This window comes from Seriola dumerili, unplaced genomic scaffold (genome assembly GCF_002260705.1).
Source record: "Seriola dumerili isolate Sdu_G_001 unplaced genomic scaffold, Sdu_1.0 BDQW01000073.1, whole genome shotgun sequence".
NCBI classification, from domain to species: domain Eukaryota; kingdom Metazoa; phylum Chordata; class Actinopteri; order Carangiformes; family Carangidae; genus Seriola; species Seriola dumerili.
Window position 1 is genome coordinate 5,959,277 of NW_019174328.1, and position 22,101 is coordinate 5,981,377.

The 22,101-nt window shown below is 40.2% G+C and overlaps 1 protein-coding gene across 2 annotated transcripts; it reads right to left on the reverse strand.

The window, feature by feature from the left end:
* Positions 1-241: 241 nt before the first annotated feature.
* On the reverse strand, positions 242-21,428 carry egln1 (egl-9 family hypoxia inducible factor 1). Of its 2 annotated transcripts, XM_022743909.1 has the most exons (5): positions 20,433-21,428; positions 7,859-7,978; positions 1,086-1,222; positions 931-998; positions 242-833 (listed from the first exon to the last, which is right to left on the reverse strand). In XM_022743909.1, exons 1-5 carry the CDS (start codon positions 21,129-21,131, stop codon positions 778-780), a joined length of 1,080 nt encoding a protein of 359 aa, XP_022599630.1. In that variant the 5' UTR covers positions 21,132-21,428; the 3' UTR covers positions 242-777. The 2 variants fall into 2 exon arrangements, with proteins under 2 accessions (XP_022599630.1, XP_022599631.1); XM_022743910.1 differs by lacking the exon at positions 7,859-7,978.
* Positions 21,429-22,101: the final 673 nt, after the last annotated feature.

The following is a 22,101-nucleotide window of genomic DNA, read 5'->3' on the forward strand; positions in this document are numbered from 1 at the left end:
GTGCACTACACAGTGGGTTTCCTACAGAGGGCAGCATGGAGCTGTGTGTAGTGCAGACAGGAGGGCAGGCAAGGCAGTAGTAAACAGAGTGCCACAACTCACAGATCAATGTTTGCTTATTGTCAACTTGTTCCTAATCAAACAGTTGATGTATAAGTGTGGGGGGACAGCAAGATAACAAATGACACAGGCAGCATCTACTGTGCTGCAAATGAATGAACTCAAACTAAGACCAATGAAGTTCTGTCAGAAAAAGGGTGTTTTTAATTCAGATCATTCCTCATATTATTGCAAACTCAAGCACATTTTGCCATACAGTAGCTTATAACAGCTGATTCCATGTGAAAAGCATAACACATAAGCATATGCAGAACACTGTACCTTTAAGGAATTAACTGCAAAAACCTATATGCAAAAGATGTAGATTCTCTCTGAGCTTAATTCCTGTTTGAAGTGATGTTCTGAAAATGTCAGCTATAACATATGCGTTCTCCACCGAAGAGGTGAAAAGACACAAAAAAAAGAAAAAAAAAAAAAGCACAATCCCTTTCAGTACAATGTCATGACATTCAAGGTCAGCTGGGTTGCCCAGGTTTGCGGAAAATGAAGAGAAATCACTGTGTATTTGCTTGTTTTGTCTCCATGAGTATGGATCTTCCACCCACTCAATCAAAAGTCTGCTGTTTCGCCTTGTAAAACACACACACACGCTCTCTATAGGCCACTTTCTTAGGACAGAGCACTTAATGGCTGTTTTAAGGAAACGCATGGTTCCCACTAGCTGGGATCTGATGGTTTGCCGAGTTCAACCTTTACTCCTTTTTCTCCTGCACCTGCACAGGAAACAGAAACACGAGAGATAATGTAAAAGAGCACAGAAGGGCTGAAACAACAGACATAGGATTGTGTGGTTTGTCTAACAAATCCTACCTGTTAAGTACTTTTCTTTAGCTCTGGCTCGCTCGTCTGCGTCAAAATACCACACTGTGATGGCATACCTGCAGAGACAGGATTAGAGCGGTGAATCACTACAAAAACAGACTGGATTGTCTGAGTGTGAGCAGTGGACAGACTTGGATGCTGACCTGGTGGCGAAGGCGGGCTGAACCTCGTGAGGGTTCCGTCTGTCTGACCAGAACAGCAGCAGACGGTCAAATTTGGGCTCTATGTCGGCAAACTGGGCCTTTCCTTCTGGGAAGATTCGAAGAAGGCCACCATGTTCCTGGAAGAGCAGGACAAGAAGAAACAACCCGGTTATGTATACAAATCAGGACAAAGCAATAGCAGGAAGTAAAGAGAGACTGGAGGAAGCAAACACCAAGTGAAGCCTCTGCACTGATCATATTTCTGGATTTGATTCCTATCTAGTTAATCCACATTAAAAAAGGTAAACATTCGGGGAAAGGAGACCCCCAAAAACTGCATATATTATTCATATATAAAAGACACTCAAATATAACCAATACGTGAAGCTTGTTAAATTATCAACATAGGACGACAATGTTAAAGGAAAAGGGTTGTCCAACTCCAAGGGCTAGGAGGAAAGCTCAGGATAGGAAGCAGCAGTGGGGGACGGCTTTCCTGTGGAGGGATAGGAAGAATAACCCACAGGAAAACTGCTCTGGCTGGATAAAGGACCTGGAGAGTGAAAAAGCAGATTGCTGTAAGCGTGCCGCTTTAACTCTCACACAGCTGATATGATAGGCCCCTCTCTTCACACGCAAACTAGCAGTGCAAAAAGGTTCACACCCTTTGTCGGAGATATAATGCTATTCCCATTTATACTACTTTGAATGAGGGGGAATGCCGGTGGTGTGACTAAACTAAAAAAAGCACAATAGGGTCAAAGAAGACAGGAGAAATTGTCTTTTTTTCCTGCAACACATACACAGCTCGAGGACCACAGACGTTAACAATTGTTTAACTGCATGTATAGCCAAGCTGGTGGTAACATTAAGTTGGCAGGCCTGAAAACTATGTTGTATGGATTAAAGTGAATACATGTTGACTCTCACCTGCAGGACATGACCTTCTGACCTACAGTGGAGTCCAAAAGTCTGAGACCAAATGGGAAAGCGGTCTCAGACTTTTGGACCCCACTGCACATGAAGCTGAACTGGACTGATGTTGAATGAGAACATATAAAACCCAAAGATGTGATGTTCTTAAAAAGCACAATGGTTGTAAAATTCAATAAAGTAAAAATGCTTTAGAGTGCAGTATTCTTCTGATCTATAGTCTAGTCAGTATACTCATTTAAGACTCTGCCCTGGATATACACATTAATATAAAATTTGCGGTATATCCCACATAACCAAAATCCACTCCACAGATTTCTATGGATATGCCAATGTGTTTCTTTTTAACCCTTGAAATTGAACTCAATGTAGGCCTATTAATTTATTCCCTATATTATAGTTTGTAGAGTCCATTTGTAGAATCCTGTGGGATTCACAGGAAACAAGACATGCATGTAATCCAGAGATACTGTTTTTAATGCTATTTTTTCAATATCAACCTCACTGTTTACCGTTCACTCTCCTACAGCTGTATGAGAGCTAGATGAAATTAAAAAACAATGTAATGTAAACTTTTATAGTGAAGAAGCCACTGGAAACGCGACACATTTGTCACAATGCTAGTGCTGATTGTGATCAACTCTTTTTTTGTCGGCACATCGGTTTTAAACATTGCAGAGAGTAATGGAACTTGTATTGTCGCAACATGAAATCAGGTCGCACTTGCAATTTTTACCGTCTGACTTTTAAAGCAACACGTCTTTGTTTGGCTGCACTGTAAACGGACACACAGTTGCTCTCCTGTTGTATTTCGGAGAAAGTAGCTACTCACAAAGTGTGTGCTGTAGTATTAAACTGCACTGGCTGTTACTATGGTGAACACAAGCGTTGCCAAATCACCCAGATCTGAAAACCTGCATTGTACCATATCATTTCTATTACTGGCTTTTCTTTTTAAAAATAATTTGTGATTTTGGCCTATATAAATAAAACCACATTCATGTAACTTAACTTATTTACAAGTAGTCTGTGAAAGTTCTACAAAGTGCTACCATCCACACACACACACACACACACACACACACACACACACACACACACAACAGTGGATGGTAAAAAGTTATGAAAAGATCAATATCAAAATTATTTATGAGTTTTCTTCAGGAGGGTGGTGGAAACAGCAGATGGAACAAAACCTTTTTCTCATGTCTGATACCCTGTCCAACTTAAACAAATAAAATGTTGCCAAAACCTGACAACACCATGCCTGCTGAGAGCACTTTTTACAAAAGGAAGTCACATGGTGTACCCACAGACACAGCGCGAGGATGACTGTTTATTAGTTGCAACAAAGTTTGTTGTAAACCAGCTTTTGCTGAGAGGAGTGATGATGCTTACTAATCAAGACTATTAATGCATGAAATAAAGAGTGGTGTGTATGTGTCTGTATGTCTCTGCAGAAGTTGTCAGCTGTGATAGAATGGTGACTTCTCCTTGCCTCTTGACCATTGCATGCTGGGATGCAGTTCTATTCTCTGCAACCCTGAACAGGATAAGCAGTTTAGAAAATGGATAGATACATGTTGGTGCAGCAAAAAGGTTACTGCACTGCACGTTTGCATCTTAACGTATAGTATTTTAATCCACTTTTATTCAGTGCAGTGCTTCTAAAAATGGCAGCAGTTACAGAGGCATTCTGTTATCATGGTCCATATATATTAATTTATTTTGGGGTGCACTGTAAAATATTAAAGCATACTTTGCACAGACTCTGTACTTGTAACATAACTCATAGTATTTCCAGTGGCTGACTCATTTCCTTCCACTTTGATTTTTGCTTGCCTGTACATTTTTCCTCCCACCGGTGGGGCTTGTTACTTTTCTTTTCTTCTGTCACATGGGTGCACAGGAAACATATAAAAGAAGTGACTGGTCATGCATGCATAACTGAAGTACACAATGTAACAAATGTATAGATGTATAGAAGGGAAGCAGAAAAATGGTGTTGAAAATTGGCAATAAATAACCAGAACAACTGAACCTAAACATTCCAAAGCCATGTCATACTCTCATAGAACTTCGGTATCCAGGCAACAACATTCTATAACAGACAGCTCATGACACGCCTAATAAAACAGCCAATCAGAGAACAGATTCTAATACTTTACACGTCCGAAGCAGTTCCTGAACAGAACTGAACTGCCTAAACATAAAATAAATCATGTAACAATGGTGATAGATGATTAACTTAAGGGCAGCCACCTGACGTACATTGTCAAAATTAGATCCAGGAAAAGATTAGGTAAATAAGCAAGAAGAAAACTGATCGTGTTGAGTAAGTGGTAGGTAATACACAGGATAGGTAATAGTGGGGCACAGGTTAGGCTGAACCCCATTTATCAGAATCTGCTGGTGCTAAAAAGGTGTGGTGTGGTAACACCACCACCACCATTTTCATAGCAACATAACAACTAATATATTCCAAACAAATTCCAAGTCATTTGTGCCCAATTTGCAGGTACACTGGTCAAAAATGAAACCTACTGTATGGTCTTGAAAACCAGGGTTTCTGCTAGTGTATTCCAAGGTGACCCCCAGACAGGCCTAAGCAACAGGGAATTTGGGGTGGTGGTTCAATTCGTAACCTTAACTTAATGGTTGGAAAGTTCACCAGCAACATCTGTTGACTGGTGAGCACCCTGTCCTCTGTAACGCCGTGAGAGCAAAAAAAAGCTACAGTCGGAGCTGACATTGGGCATATCAGGACAAATCGCAGTGGGCCGCCACCATAAAGGTTTTGGTCTCTTTACCAGCCCTCTCTGTATGCCTGTCATTGAGAATGTGCCTTGTGTACTCGTGTTCTGGGACTGGGCCTTCCCCGCTGGCCTGTACAACTTTTATGGTGGAAACCCTGAAAACCATGGTAACTGCATCAACAAAGAGGAGCAGCAGTCACAGGCTGAAACTAGTCAGCAAGGCACATAATGGACATGCAGTACACCATTTTGTTATGGTGATTCTGTTACGTAACAGTGTAACACAATTAAAGTGTTATACTAATGATTATATTTTCATTATCTCTCCAGCCACTGCGGGTCAAAGCCACTCACTCTATGCTTTTTTGAACATCTAGAAAGATTAACAAAAAACTGATGTTAAAATCATGTAAACGTCAGCTTTAGTATACTCGTTAATATACTCCTAAAGACTTGGTACTCTTGCCTTAACTCCTCTCCCACACTCTGATCCTCTGCTCCTCCTGCACCTTCCACTTGTGGCTGAGAACCAGGCCTACTGTCAGTCCTGACAAATTAACAGTATCCGTCAGTAACTTTGAACTTTTTTCCCATATTAGAAGAACTAATAATGTCTGCACTCTGCACTGTTTCACCTGTCCTCGCGATTCTCCTCCTCATGAACTCTCTTTTTAAAATAATTTGTGATTTGAGATATTTCTACAAAAAAAAAAAAAAAACATACACGATGGGATGTAAAGTTAATTTAGGGGAACCTTTCAAGAAGCTGGGTGTGCTTGGATGTAAAAGAGATAATATTCATCTGTAGTATTGGCAATTGGTTTGGTTTTACTTGACATTACATTATTCAAAGCACTTTCAGGACATAACATGAACGAAAATATGCAAATTGCGTCCCGTAGTGATTCAAATCCATCGAGTACCGATTAATAAAAGTACTAGAATTTTGTCGGGAGGCGGAGGTTTCAGCAGTTTATTTTCAAATACGGGACGATCCCGTATTTGAAAATAATAATACAATAATAGGGTGGCAACCCTATTCACCTGTTGGAAGAGCTGCAAAAACGCAGGCAAAAAATCCAGCGCATTCATATTTTTCTTCTTTGGCAGTTTTGGATGGCTCTGCCTGATGCACTGACTACTTTGCCGTAGTGGTGTGAATTGCAGTTACAAACGTTAAATCCACCGAGTACCGAGAAACCTAGAATTTTGTCGGGAGGCAGAAAGCAGCACGAAATTTCTCTACGGAGGAAAAACCCTGCCTGTCATCCTCTGCTTATAGCCAGAGGACAGACTCATGGCCTGCATTCTAGCACAAACTAGCATCCAGAGTTTCCTGTAATTACGTAATTTTCATATACAGGTCTGGAGGTCAAGTATGCGAGGAAGTCTGGAAGACAATCTCCTGTCTACTTATGTGTCTCGTCATATCACCCGCTCCTCAGAGAAGCATCGAAGCCCTTCTTTTACCTGTCAGTGGCTGCTTTCTGTTATGAAGAGTGTTACTGTTACTTCCTGGCGTGCAGCATCCTGTTTATCTGTGTCTATTAGAAGTGAGTTCCTTAACCACTTATCCGATGACATTGACTGCTTAAGGCACATTACAGTGCAGCCACGTTTTGTCTATCCATGCATGCTGTGACAAAAACGCGGAGTCTGCCAGATGTCATTTGTGTATAGACAAATTACAGTAGATAATTTGTGCTCTCAAATTTATATCAAGTTACTGTCGGCGTAGGAGCCCTAGTTACAGGTTGTTGAAGCTACTACGCCCAGCAAGGAAAACATACTGTAAATTTTGTAGCCTAATGCGGACACAACGCAACATGAACATCCATAATAAACGGTGAAATTGCCAGGGTATAAACAGTCTCATTTAATGAGATGCTTGGGTTTAATGCGGCTTTTATTTGGTTTTGAGTGAGTCAGCGAAATGTTTGTAGGCTTTTTCAAAGTGAATATATTTGACGTTTATGAATATTCCTGCAGTAAAACACAACCAAATAGTTTATCAAAAGTGCACCAATATGCCATAATTGTTTGAAATGCTTATTTGATCAATATAGTAATTGTTCAAAGATGTGAGTAATGAACTAACATAGTAACATCTCAATCTTATTCTTCTGTCTGCTCATAACTCCCATTTCTGGCAGGAGGAACAATGGATATGTGCAAGGTAGCATGGGGGTGCTCTTCCCTCTGATTGGGTGTGGCTGGATTAGCAGGATCTCTGTGTTTTAATGGGATTATAAATGGGGAGAGTGGCCGAACAGCACGTACCGACACGTAACCTCTACTACTGACTCTGTACGGGAGCTGATGTGGAATACAGCGGAAGGGAAGATGATGACCCTACATTGGAGGCAAGAACTGGGCTGACTTGTCATATGGAATATGAAGACCAGATACGTGGAGTTTTTGCAAATCATTTTGTTCTGATGGCTATTTCAGTGATAATTTCAAATCACAGTTGAAGTCGTTTTTGACAAGAATTAGAAACAAGAGAAATAAGTAAAGTTCCAATTGGTATACTCATCTAGGGATGTCACGATACCTGGAATTTGATAAGCAGTACCATTTGCAATGAAATTCTATGATTCTCAAACCAAATTTGACAAAGACTGCTGCAAACACAGCGTGCTTGTTTGAGGTGTTTCTTTTTATTTCAAATAACTTGTGCTTGCTGATCCACCTCAAATACAAAATATCTCCTAACACCAGTCTTGGCACGTTTTTGTTTTTTTCTTTTCACAAGATGTAGTGGACCTGTTGCTGCACCAACACTTGCTGGTGCCATTCTACATGTTGTTATTGATGTTTTCTGTGCCTGCCTTCTTCTCTTTGGGATATCGGACAAAGAAACTTGTAGGTTTATTATACTGCCCTTGTCAGTCCTGGAAGAATTACATCTCCAGTACCTATGAGATCTACAGTACCTACTGTACTGTAGGAAAACAAGTACCATCACATTTTCAGAATTTTGGCATCGACTTGGCACTGAAGTATCGCTTCTCGTGACATCCCTAGACTCATCATCTGTCATTTTACAGTTAACATTGTTTCCTCCACACATCACTCACATACCTTGGCATTCCAATCTTTATTAAGGTAATATATGCATGTGACACACCGTCCATCGCCGTTAGGGTTATCCACATGGCGCACATATCCTGTCCCATTTCCAGGGTAACATGCCACCATTGCCTGAAGACAGGAAGATGAAAAAGCATGATTAGTAAAAACTGATATGTGGTGACGAAAGCCTAGATCTCATATGTCATTGAACAACAGAGGTACTGTACGAGGACAAAGAAGGAACAGTCAAGGTTACATTAAACTGTTGTTCAGTGCAAATGCCCGTGCTGGTGTGGATCCAGTCAGTTAGAACTGGGGCTGTGGAAGCAGCTCAGCTTGCCTTTGTTGGCCTGTGATGCAGATACATCAGACTTGGCACAGCCACGTTGTATTGTCTTTACCTCACCTGCACCAAGACTGACACAAGCATTGGCTGCTTACAACCCAGCTGCCTCATTATAAACTTTAAACTAGCGAGAAAATAAACCGGAGATATCATGCCGCACATCAACTTCCCCTTGCCTTTTCCTGCTCTATTAAGACTCGCATGATCTGCTTGGGTGTTGGCAGTGAACCCCTATGAGCTCTTGTAAACGTCTTGGTGTAAACAGCGAGCGAACGCACTCATACAACACAGAAAGTCCCTCAGGAATAAGACACACACACGCGCACACTGCTGGGAGGAGTGTGACAGTAACACTAGTCTTTTCCTCAGAAATAAGATTTATATGGAGAGCATATTGTAAATGTTGAAGAGGAAAATATCCACCTGTCTCCATCATCTTAAAACACAGAGTTCTTACACTGTCTGCGATATCAGGCTGCATATAGTATAACAGATATCAGACTATAAGCATTGGAAATTACAACCAACACCATGTAACTGCATGCTTCTGACTTGAAAGAGGAGAAGAGGTGAGCGGCAAACGTGCACAAACACAGAGGGCAGATTGAGCCCTCATGCACCGTGTCTAAGCAGTGATATGACAAACAAAAGGCAAGTTCCTCCACATTCTTTCATGCACTTGGATCAACATAAACCATGGCAACATTATTATAAACAATCTCAGCAGACTAAACTCCTTCATTTGGTCTTGTGCCAAATGAAATAATGTCACTTTCAATGTTTGAATTGTGGAAAGCGATCTTGTGTGTAGAGAAATAATCAAACATGCTATATTTCAAAATATTTGGATTTCAAGAATTTATTTTATTTTAGTATGGAAGCCTTTTTCATGCAAGGTTAATTTTATTTTATCATACAGTAATGGCATTGCAAAATCTTTATGTGCAAAAACCTGTCTACTCTGGCAATACTCAGTGAGAGCAAAAAAAAAAATCATCTGCGCATCTGACCGTAGTTGCTTGCGTCAGTCCACATTGTGCTCACATCTTTTGAGTGATGCAGGCTCCCACTGGAATGCACAGTATCAGGGCCTTCAAAGCTGAAAAACAACAAAAACTCCAACATAAAGATGGGGAGGGTGGGGGGTGGAGTGGGGAGTTTTGCTCCGGCCGCATGAACTGACGCAACTACTTTATCGATTTAAAAAAAAAAAAAAAAAGGAAAAAAAGAAGAAAAAAACAGAAAAAAGCAGGGTCTCCTAAGAAGTGGCTGCTGGGAATCAAGGCGGGTGAGGGGTGTGCAAAGTGACAAAGGACTTCCTGTCAGTAAGGTACTATACAGTAAGCTTTTGTGTGTGTGTGTGTGTGTGTGTGTGTGTGAAAAAAGAGAGAGAGAGAGAAAGAGGCAGAGGGGCAGAGACTGAGAAAGCAGAGGGGTGGCGTTGGATCAGAAGAGAAGAGTGAACTGCTGTAAACTTTGACTCCTGGCCTCCCTCCAGAGGGAGCAGTATTTTAATGGTTGTGCTACGTGCAGAGCGTGAGGCTGATCCTCGGCTATGTCACCCCTCCCACCCATGACTGCTTGGCTCACGCTGCAAGGCTGGAGATGGGTAAACAGTCGCTGCTTGGAAAAGTGTGTTTGTGTGGATTCAGATGTGTGAGGGTGGGGTGTATGTGGGGGCTCACTGAAGGTGTGAGAGATTTGGCGCTCAACAAAAACCCAGACACAGCAGTTTTGCCTTTCACTTCCTTTAACTGGACAGGAAGGAATATCTACAAGGCTTCATCTACTGCAGGAAAGTTATGTACCTGTGTGCATGCCAGGTAGAGTCGTGCTAAAATATACAGGTTTCTAACAGAAGTCAGCTTGAATATGAATTGCCATTTGACCAGCTAGCACTTCTCCGAACATTAACAGAAAGTATTAAATCAGAGTAACAGTGTGGATTTCAGGAGAAAAACAATGGGCCATTAAATCCAAAATAAAGCAGAAATTAACATATCACACTGACTGCGTACAGGAAAGAGGGTGTACACCAATTGTCCATGGAAAATACATGAAACTGGAATGCAGATCAGCTAGTGTCTGTAAATGCCAACCTTGTATGAAGTGCTATTTAACTCCTGTTTGCTTTTCATGTGATCTGGTCATGAGGACTCAGTAAGCTGAAGCAGAGCAGAAGAGATACCACATTTGATCACATCCTCAGTCAGAGAAACATGGACGGCATCAAGCTACAACATCGATGAAAAATGCAGCATGCAACAGCGATACAGCCAGTATCAGAGTGCAGCAGTTTGTGGAAGTATGCTCATGCACGTTCATCCCCAGTATTCCCTTTCTCTGACTGCAACTCTACAAACTATAAATGTGGTATTTTGATATAGTTATGACAGAACTAAATGTTTTAATATTACCTGTTCTAAACAAACTACCAGCATCAAAAATCATGATTAATTCTCCATGCTAACATGGCTCCTCTACACTGCAGGAGGATTTTCTTCCTTGCTATCTTCACCTCTGACCTTTATCCCTAATTGTGCTTCCTTTCTTCTCAGCCAGTTATTCTTCCGCGTTCCTTGGTGGCCCTCATTAGGACGCTGACCTCGTTCACCATGCCGTTTGTTTACATTCCACCAGCACGCTGTCAGAGGGTGACTGGCATTTACAGACGAAGAGTGAACGAGAAAGAGGTAAAGGTCACTAAATCAGCTTTAAGAGGCCTTCAGTAAGGCCAAATGAAAGGCAAAACATTATGCCACATATACAAATAAACATTATAGACACCAACAGTCTGTGTCGCATGCAAGCCACTGCGTTAATAACCAAAAACTACATGTAAAATATGAATACAATTTTTTATTTAAAAAAACAACTCATTTTCATGTTTACTTTCACTGAAACAAGTCTGATGTAATTTCCAGTTAACCAGTTGTCTTTGCAGTGTACTTTCAATAACATTGGCGGTGTGTTCATTTCTCAGTTGGCTCAGCAAACACACAGCCTATCTGTTCCAACTCACGGAGTTTTAAAAATATTCCTCAACTTTACATCAACTTTGTATTTATAAGAAAAATACTTTCAGACAAAATTACATCTTTACTTAAAGTCAAGTTTTGGATTTCCTCCAATTTAATATTTTGTTTTTGTCATGATACAATGTCGCTGCTGATATAAGGGTTACAATGACAATCATTATATGACCCAACATCACTGTAATATTCTTGAACAAAGTTCAGTTACTGTTCTTGATCTACAATAATTCAATACATCAATAATTCAATAAAACATTTTACTTAATCCCTTTATATCTGAGTTGGAGATTATAGACAGAGGATCCTTCTGTGCGGAAGAGACTAATCTGCTCCACACGAGTTGTGTGCTGCTGTTCATTTTTTTCCCCTCATTAGAACAAAATAACTTGTTTAAACAGGAAAGCTTGAACTGACATTTCAGTGGAAGATGCAGAAGAATAAAATATACCGCCCAGCGGACATGCACAATGACATAGGGCCATTGCATGGAATAATCATGCCTTTTACACAGTTAGTGTTTTTGATGGCGGCTAAGAATTTCCATCCCGTGCCCAAAATGCAAAACTCTACCATATGTTTACAGCTTTACGTAGAACATGTAAGGGGGGTTTGAATGATTCTGTGGAGCCTAGAGAACAGCATGGTGTTTTTTTGCTTCATAGGACCATTTGTGGTACACTTCAAGTTTTATGCAACTGCCACAGAATCATAAATAATGAAAAATCTAATGTGTTTATAAAGCTTTGCCAAGAAGCATACAAGTAAAGAAACAGCCCTGTTGTTGCTCATGTGGGTGAAGAGGAATTTGATCAGAGAGAAACGGCAAAGCTTCAAAACTGTTTTTTACCTGGCTTTTCAAAACCTTTTTGGATTATATTCCAGAGGGAAGTGGGAAATGAAAAGGGAGAATTTTTTCATCCTAACTCACTCCTTAACTAACAGTGCTAGATAAAAAGTTAATATGAAATTTAGTACTTAGTATTTATGTTTTGGTTTCTATTCATTTTGTTATTTAGTATACATATTTTATTATTAATGACATTTATTTGAACAAAATGTTTTTGTTAAAATAATTAAGGCACCTTATCATTAATATTTTAATTATTTTTGATTGATTACATTATCTCAGTTTTGTAGAAAGTGTTCTGTTCAAAAGAGAATAAATTAATAATAAGATGTACTGACTATGTGAATTTGAAGACAGGAAATTCACCTCATGTATAACTCACATTTCAAAAAATGTCCAAATTAGAGAAAATCAAGAAAAGTGTTAGTTTAAACCAGACAGCTTCCATAATGTCTGACATAAAGTCATGGCTGATAAGCGCAAAGAAATCTCCCTGCACTCTATTCAACCTGGCACTCTGCCACCTCTGTCAGTCAAACAATAAATGGTAAATGGATTGAATTTCTATACAGCTTTTAACCTGAGAGTATAGCACAGTGTCTCAGAATAACCCCCCACACACATTAATGGTGGTGTGTCTATACAAGGCTGTAGTTTGCTCATTGGGAGCAGAAATCAGTGTCTTCAAGGGTGCGAGGAAACACAGACAGGAGTAATCTAAGGATCAAACCACCAAGCTTTTGGATGACTCTCTCCACCACCTTGGCTGCTGACACCCATGGGCCCCAGTCAGACTAGAGTCTATGTGTTGTTAACCATTTATTCAGGCTAACTATCAACCAACTACCTGCTTCACTTTTCCCATGCACAAATTCTGTATTTTTTTTTAATGCTTTTAAAACCTCAGTTTCAGCTGCAGTGGGGAGAAATAAATAAACCTTAACATACCATTAGTTTAACAGTACCCTGTGGAGTTGTTCTGTCAACAAATTAAAGTTGTTTACATTCTGTGTTTCTTACCCAAAACTCACTGTGTGAATCACTGAGATCTAACAAACATGTTGAATACATATCTTTCCTAATTAAATTTGCGCACATACAATGTTATAACACAATACATAACAAGGTTGTCAGCATGTTACCAACAACAACTGTCGATCAAATTGTAGTGTAAAACTGTTCTTCACCACCCATCACCACCACCACCACCCACTCTGGCTCTCAGTTGTTTTTTTTAGAGTAATTTAATCCAATGTTACTATAAAAAGAAAAGTTGTTTAGTGTAGCTTTAATACACCTTTGTAATATTTGGAATCATTAAAATTTTGGGGAATAAATAATGCAAACATATCCAGCGAGCCCATGCTATAAAAATATTTCTCTTTAAAATCACTTAAAAGGTCCCATATTTCAAACTTTATTTGACATTATGATATCCATAAGAGGATACATTTGTGGTTTTAAGTACTAAAAACCATCTCAATGTAGTTTTACATCTCTCCTCTCAGGCTTCTTTCTAGAGCTCTGGTAACAACAGATCAGTGAGCCTGGGTGAGTCTGGGTGGGCTGGGCTTGAGGCACGACTGAGAGTTTGAAACAGCAGCGTTGCTCAAAAGAGACGTGTGAAACAACTCAATTCTTACATAACTTTGAAGAACTTCCACTCTGCTCATCACTTGGAAGAATACACTGATCACTGTGATGCTATCAATTCATCGCTGGTTCACGCATGAACTGGGGTGGAGCAAAAAGGAAAAGCTGCGAGGGGTCTACTCACTTCACAGAAGAGATGCTTATCCAAACACGAGTACAAACAGTTGGGATGGAGACCTTGTAGCACAGGGGAGTGTGGGAACCAAGACAGTTTGGGCCCCAGCCCAGGACAGCTCACTGTTTTATCTGTCAGACAGTGGTCCTGCCTGCAGAGGAAATCCCTGTTTAAAGTAATGTCCTAGTTTACTCTTTTCTTCTTTACTCTAGGCTGTGAACAATAGAGGGACGTATACAGCAGCGGCGCTACCCTTCACCCTCAACATGTCGCAGCGGAAACAAAAGAACAGTTACTGGTATCATTACGTAAATACTCTGAAGGGGATTGTGTAAAGTCGTCGGCCCCTGTAGATTTCAGCACACGCTGCTGGTGTCTCCCGTTGACAAACAAATGATAAAGGCAGATTAAAGCTTCATCTGGAACAAACTCAATGCTGAGGTCCACTTACACAAACAGGCCTGTTTCTACTGATGGATGTCACAAAATCACATGCAATAACCTGTCACAATCAGAGTATCAGTTCATTTTCAAAACTGTCCTGCAGTCAGTTAGGCGGTGTTATATCCATAGATGATGAGAGCTAAGAGCAGATATCTACAGTGATGTGTCTGTTTTATACAGTAACTCCTTAGCGACTGCTCAGCCTGACTGAATGGCTCTATCTGTGCCTGTACGTGAGCCAAGTGAGCTCACTCTGTAATTGGATCAGTCACTGATACTTTCTTGTTGCCAGTGGTAGAAGATTGAGCACAGCAAGAGAAATTAGGTGAAAACTGAATACATAAAGGCCATTTTGAGGCAAAGTTCAAAAACGTTGGAACAAACTACATACAGGTGGTCAAAGCTCTATATCAACCATCAGCTCATAGCTCCCTGCTCATTCTATACAGAGGCTGGAGTACAGCAGAGGAACGATTATAGTAATCAGAACAGCAAATTATAACAAATTAGTTCATTGGTATCTTTCAAATACATTTTGCATTGAATTGATACAATAGACAATAAACATGTTCAATCAGCTAGATGTCATGCTCAACCCCCCCCACCATAAATCCTCCCTGTCCATCAAGTCTACAGCTGTGAACAGTCAAAAACAGAAGACCTCTCAGGGCTCCACTTGGATCACACCCAGGTGCTGCTTAGACAGTCACAGCATAGTAAACAGACAAATAAACTTGCACTCAAACTTGGATTCGTTACAATTTCTATCAAATGCTTCACATTTGCCGGTGAACCCCCATTCAAAATATATGAAACATATTACAATTACACAGCATGTCACATCCAACTACTGACCTTCACTTAGCTCTCTGTATACACAACGTTACACTATAATAACAATGGCATTACGCATATCATTAGAAACCCACAGAGAGGATTGGTTGAAGGTCAGCTCATACTTGACCATGGATGTTGGGTGAGCCTGTGATCTGACTAACTGCAAAACTATGACATTTATTGTTTACTGTGTGATGGTAAAACAATAAGCAGGAAAAAGGTGGTATGCAAGGTGCCGCTTCGGGCATACTGGTACTATAGGAGGAAGAATGAGCAGTTCATGTAGCCTATAGCATAATGTATAGCTGGCTCCAACACACAGAGGACCACCACCACATGACTTCCTCTAGCCTACTTACTCTATAAAGCTTTAAGATTTAGGTCAACAGTCAACTTCCTTATGAAAGCACATGTCTACGATCGCTCTGACTTAACAAATGATGCAACTAATAACGCAACATCCAACAATATAAAACTTGGGTTTCTCATTTCAACCACAACACTGACAGGGAAGGGGGGTGGATTTGTCCAGATTTACCCCGTTTCGATCAAACTGCTTCTTAGCAGCTGTCAGCAGTTTCCACTGAAAATGAGAGGCTTTGCTTGAGGTGAATGACAGAGCAATATACGTGTACACTTTTCAGAAGGAAGAATAGGGATTTTGCAATAACCATTAGGAAGACCATTGCGGACAATGACGCAAATCAGTGCAAGACTATTTTATGGTAATAAAGGATTTATAGGATTTGTCTTTTGAATGGACTTCTAATAACATTTACTTTTTCTCAATAGATGTTATGCAATGTAAAATTGCATAGTTTTTATCCATATCACACAAAAAAACCCTGTTGCTTTTGGGGATGTATCAAACAATAACTTTCATTACTAGTACATCTATTGACTACTCAATTAATCATTGGGTTGATAAAATGTCAAAGTATTGAAAATTGAAAAACAAAAGCTGACAGCTTTAAATACCTTGTTCAATCCAACCACAGTCCATAACCAAAAGACACTGAATTTACTATTGCATAAATCTTCACTATGAGAAGCTAGAACTAGGTGTGTTTGGCATTTTTGATGTGAAAATGGCAACTAATCAATTAGATTGTCATAGTTGCAGATTAAATTTCTGATGACTGACAAGTACATTAATCAACTAATTGCTTCAGGTCTAGGTGTGTTTCTTTATCTCAAACAAAATACAAGTAATAATAATAATACTATAAATAATTAACAAATTATTTAAATGATTGTCATATTAATCTGAGCAGCTGGTGGAGACATGTGTCTCTGCTAACAACTCATGGTAAGAATCTCCAGAAACCATTTTCTATATGTATGTGGGGATCTGGCAACATGGTTCTACATGTGTGTCAATATGTGTACTATAGTGGAATTTATCCTTCCATGAATGTCCTTTTGTTTTTCACACCGGAGAGTCGTGCTTGAGACGGTCACGCAGTTCTCATGCTCCCTGGATTGCATTATATTGCTGTGAGTCCTGTCGCTGTAGGCCCAAACAATACTGTATCTAAATCCTGTACTTGAATTATTAGTGCCAGGGGTGCTCAGCTCTGAGGCACTCCTAATCAGGTATTGCTGCCGAGTCCGGCAGCAATACCTGTCTCACTCTCATTGACACCTAATGTAATTGTCTTTTTCTTTCAAAAGAATCCCACTCTGTCTTCACACTGAGCTTACTCACTCATTTTAAGGAATATCTGAATAAAATAGAGACTGTAAGAAACTTCTGGCTTCAGTGTCTCTCAGGGTGTTTTCGGTTTATGAAAAGAAGTAACAGTTTTCTCATAATTTGAAATCATTTGAAGCCATGTAGAAGCCAAATTCTGGGCAGATTTTCACATTGCCATGGCAACGGCAGCTCCTGACCTGACCTCTGACAGCCAAGGGCTGCGTGATGTCATCGCTACAGTGACACAGAGAAGATTTTTTACCCTAACCTGGCAGTAGCCCCCGTGGCACTCAAAATTTCCCTGGAATTTTCTAGTTATCATATTATTATTATACTGAGCTAAACAGAGTTATCAGAGTAGTTTCATGTACAACAACATAACTATGTTAATGCTAGCTTTGCGCAGTAGCAGTAAAGATGTTGTAATGGCTTGGCTTAGTAAGCCACTGTGTTAATATGCTGGACAAACTAACTTTCAGAGGAGAACAGGACAATCATGTCGCTGCCACAAACTTCTTTACATGTTCTCTGATAATACTATAATGGCATCAGAGAGCATTCAACATGCTGGAGCTGCAGAGAAACAAACATGTCCTGCTGCCTGCGATGTCTCACAATGTTATCAAGTGAAAAGGGGAAATGGGAACAATGACATTAAATAACTATTTGGGCAAAATCTTTTTCCTCTATCTTTCTCAATGCGAATTGTGCTTACATTGTGTTGTATCCCTTTGAGCCACTGATACTGGCGGCCTTCCATATGTGCAAGTCATGCTGATTTTTGCTGGTCACAGTCCAGGCGTGTGTTTGCCAAGGCAACTAGGGCAGTAGGTGAGGAAGTCAAGTTCTCAACAGTGTTTGACTCAGTGGCCAGCTGCGTGGATCAACGGCACAACCTGAAATAATGTGCTTTCTAAAAAATGATTCATGTCTTATAAGAACCAGCCAGAGAAAAAAAACAAAACACTACTGAACAGGAGGAACAGCACGAATTAGCAGCATACAGCAATCAGAGCTCTGTGCCAGCACAGAAAATCAAATGCCTAAAGAAAGCAAAGGGCGCGGGTGTGTGAAAGCAAAACATAAGGTACAGTGACAAATATTAACAGTGAGTACCTTCGAGGGAGTTATGTTAGTGTTCAGGAGTATCACTTTTTATGTGCTAATCCTAAATAGTGTGTAGTGTTAGTGTTTGACTTAACTCTCCATAAGACTAATGCCAGGGTCAAAAATCTGGCTCTTTAAAAACTAAAGAAAAATGAAACAAAAGTAAAAAAAGTAAATAAAACTAAATTGAAAACAAAATTGTAGACACACTGAAAATAAGCACACACCATATTTCCACACTAATAGCACAGATGAACAAATAAAGTAACTATTTTAAATTCCTCTAAAACTTAAGTAAATAGGCAATAAGTTTAGATCAGTTATATTAGACCGCATTTGATTCAGCTGGGTGTATCCAATAAACTGGTTTGCATTTCAAAAAGAGCCCTGAAAGGTCACTGAGCCTAACATCTATTCACTGAAACAGTGACAGGCTACTTTAGAGTATTTTCCCCAGGGGAGGAGGAAGAGGGGGGAGGCTGAGAGCAGCTCATCTCCTCCTGTGTCAGTCTAATGCCACAAGGTCATAATGACCAAATCTGGTTCAAAGAAGAGTTGTTGGTCGCACGCAACCCAAACAGCGGAGCTGGAGCAAGGTTGACATTGCTTTGGGATGACATAGGCTGCTTTTTTTAAAATTGTGCACAGCAGTTACAAAAAAGTGATGAAATGACTAAGAGGGTGAAAAGACAACTACAATTGTTGTTCCTGGTCTGAGAGGAACCAGCCTGAAAACAAGACTACAGTTATTTAAAGACATTTTCTTCGGAAACACACCTGAGTGAAACAAAAGTTGCCCATAATTTCCTCTGCCCCACAATACCAACCTTGAAACACTCAGGTCTTCCTCTCAACATAGGAATGCTCTGTCTAATCAATTGCATGTCTATTTGAGATACTGAACTGAATTTATCATCGCTGCAAAATTCTTCTACCCTGACACCTCAACAGCGAGGTCAGAAATCAGTCACCTACACAACAGTTTCCCTGTAGATGGTTCAGAAGCACAGTTGGACTTCATTGAGTTTGGTTACATTCATCCCACTGTTTGCCAATTGGTTACTCACATCCTGTTGTTTTACTATAATAAGGATGAACACATAAATGTGTCATGCAATATGCACAATTTTTGACAGGACGTCTTTCTTGTTTTTGTGAGTGCATTTAGCAGCAGCACATCTATTAGAGCTGCATATTACAGAGAACATGTGCCGTGTGTTATACAGTTTCACTGTGACATCTGCTTGAGCTTGCTGCAAATACACTCTCAGTTGCAAGATTATTAAACACATATAGCAGCTAAAACTTATCAGTATAATTTGTAGAGCTGAAACAATAAGTTGATTAATCAATTCCATAACAAAACAATCTGAAGATGCCAATTTGGGGATTTAGGAAATTGTGATAGGCAATTTTCTTTATTTACTCACATTTTTAAGACCAAACTTTTATAGACCAATCAACTGAAAAAATAATCAGTGTTTGCAGGCCAATAGGACTGCAATAAACTGTACCTTAATGAACACTATAATGTTCAGATTTTGTTCAGAGAAGTGCCAATTGAACTTTATGGTCATGTTAAGAGGTTGTACTTTGCGTTGCTGGCTAAATGAATGGCATTATGCTTAGAGATGTTTATAATGAATTTTCCACCTCCGTTTTTTCTTTGAAAATCGATGGTAGATTAATATTAGAAACACCTCTCAAACTACAGCTTCTAAAATGACCATACAACTGAATCGACACTGTTATAAACAGTCTCAACAAAATCTGAAAATTCTAACCTGCATGATGGTAGGATTTACTTTACTTTTTCTACGTTTTATCTTTAATAGTTTAAGATAATAAACTGCAAACTAAGTGCATACCCTGAAAATTAAATCCGGTATTACAACAGTAATATATAGAAAATATGCATTTCATGATATTTTGTTCTAAGGGGACCTAAGTCCCTCCTTAAGTCTTAGCCATGTGTGATGTGTTTGTTGTGCAAATTAATTTACATTAAGATTAAAATCATGAAAATGTGTTCAGCCCTGGTGTACACAGACAGAAAAAGCCATGTGTTGAGGAAATAATCCACCTCTCTGACTCAGGGCATTAGACACACTTTAACTTGGAGTTAGGGAATACTTACTAGCCTCTTAAACTTAAAGTCGGGTCTAATTAGCAAACACATTAGCAGATATTGAAAGTAACGGTGCCTTGAAGACACAATGCACATGTCTGAAACCACTGGGTGTGACCAGCCTGATTGTGACTTCTGCTGAATGATGTAACGCTGTCAGATACCTGCAAACCTTACTTTTTATTTGGTCCTATGAAGCCTAAGTACTGCTGTTTTTTTTAAACCAACCAGGTTGTGTGGCAGGTGTAAATCAGCAGACGAACAGGGCTCTTGCTCCTGAAGGACAAGCACTGCCAACCACTGACCACAGGCATAAAAAAATACCCTAGATTTCAGACTACTGGTTTTTGTGTTTCCACCTACTACAATACTTACTTTCGTCCTTCCATTTATTGTGTAGTTTCCCAGTTTGCCGTTACAATGTCTGATCAGGTCGTCCATGCGACTCATTAGAAAGCGGATCTTCTCACAGCCGGCTTCCCTCCCCTCTATCCACGTGATTTTGTCCCCTCGGATGTCTTTAGTTGAGTCGCTTTTTTGACTGACCAACTGTCCGTCTGTGAACCTGCCCGTTTTGTGAAGGGCCTTGACATTGTCCAAAATGCCTAGCCCAGTCTCTGCTCCTAAAAAGTTGTCCACCACACATATGCCGTGCTTGTTCATACACGGGACTATGTACTCCATGGCAAGTTTCTGAGGGGATGAGTTGGTTTGTCCGTTAGGTGTGGCGGTGTTGTTTGAACCGTCCTCTCCCGGTCCAACCCCAGGTGCTTCTGTGTTCGTGGTTTGTGGTAAAGATGTAGTATCCGCCTGCTCAGGGGTTTTCTTTTCTTGGTATTTCTCCGGTGCCTTGTCGTCCTCAGACGACGGAGCCTGCTCTGGCTTCTCTTTGGGAAGCTGCGCCTTGTCCGCCTCTTTACAAATGAGCTTGTGTTTCTTCCAGTCCTCTTTCTGGTGCTCCTTGCTGCAGTAGAAGGAGCTCCGGCACCTACCACACTTGAGGAGGTTCTCCATTTTCCCACAAAGTTCACAGTACTGTCGTTCTCGGTCCAAGTCGCTCTGCTGCTTCTCCATGTTTGCGGCTACAACGGGTGCACTGCGCCTTTAATTCCGATCCTTCACACGCGCCCTGCTAACCGACAACTTTGGAAACGATCCACTGCCTCTGCCACGCTACACCGAGCGAAACGGAAAAGTAAGACTCAAAACCTCGCCATTTTATCACAACTACTCCTTCTTCCCATCTTGTATCAGTGAAATAATACGACAGCGTGTGCCCTGGGCCGAACATTTCGGGCTGGGTCGAGGTCTTCAGGAGGCATTTCTGCTGGCTAGCGGTTAGGTCTGAGGGTCGTGCATGGCGCCGCTCGGTGTGTGCTCAGCCTATCTGTGGTCCAGCCCACTCTGACGTCCGACCACAAGCACCGCCCATTGTGCGCTGCATTCGCGGACTGTGGAGCAGGCGAGACTCATTAAAAAGCACGAAACACGTGGACGTAGTTAGTCAATGTCATGACAGGGTAACAGGGAGAATATTATCATGTACGCACCTCTGGTCAATTAATAGATTATTAATACTGTATGTGTCATCATGACTGGACCCATCGGTCCAGTCATACACCCACAGTGATTACTCTCTATAATTATGTTTACTGACTTATAGAGAGTATTTACTTATAATTTTGAGGTATTTATGGTGTAAGGTATCTTTCCTTAAGCATGTCCATTTTGTGCTACTTTTATAAATTCTTATTCGTTGCTTTAGATTAAACTACCAAACAGTATACAGTATATTAAATCAGCCATTCCAACTAGCTATCCAATAATATAAAATCATATTATACTAAAATTATACAAAAATCTAAAAGGGAATATTCTGCATGCTGAGTGCTTTTATTGTTCATACTTTAGAACACTTTGCTAACAATACATCTTTGCAATGTGAACTTTTGAATGCAGGACTTCACTTGATATTTCTACAATGTGGTTTTGCTACTTTTATTTAATACTTGTTTCAACACTGCTTATAGGAAAGCAGAAACAA

What these genes read in the sequence shown, in the direction of transcription:
- egln1 (XM_022743909.1), bottom strand. Translation starts at nt 21,131, where the DNA reads ATGGAGAAGCAGCAGAGCGACTTGGACCGAGAACGACAGTACTGTGAA. An exon ending in ATAAAGATTGGAATGCCAAG is followed by an intron (nt 1,223 to 7,858) that starts GTATGTGAGTGA and finishes CTGCTCTTCCAG; the next exon opens with GAACATGGTGGCCTTCTTCG. An exon ending in CAGCCCGCCTTCGCCACCAG is followed by an intron (nt 999 to 1,085) that starts GTCAGCATCCAA and finishes CTGTCTCTGCAG; the next exon opens with GTATGCCATCACAGTGTGGT.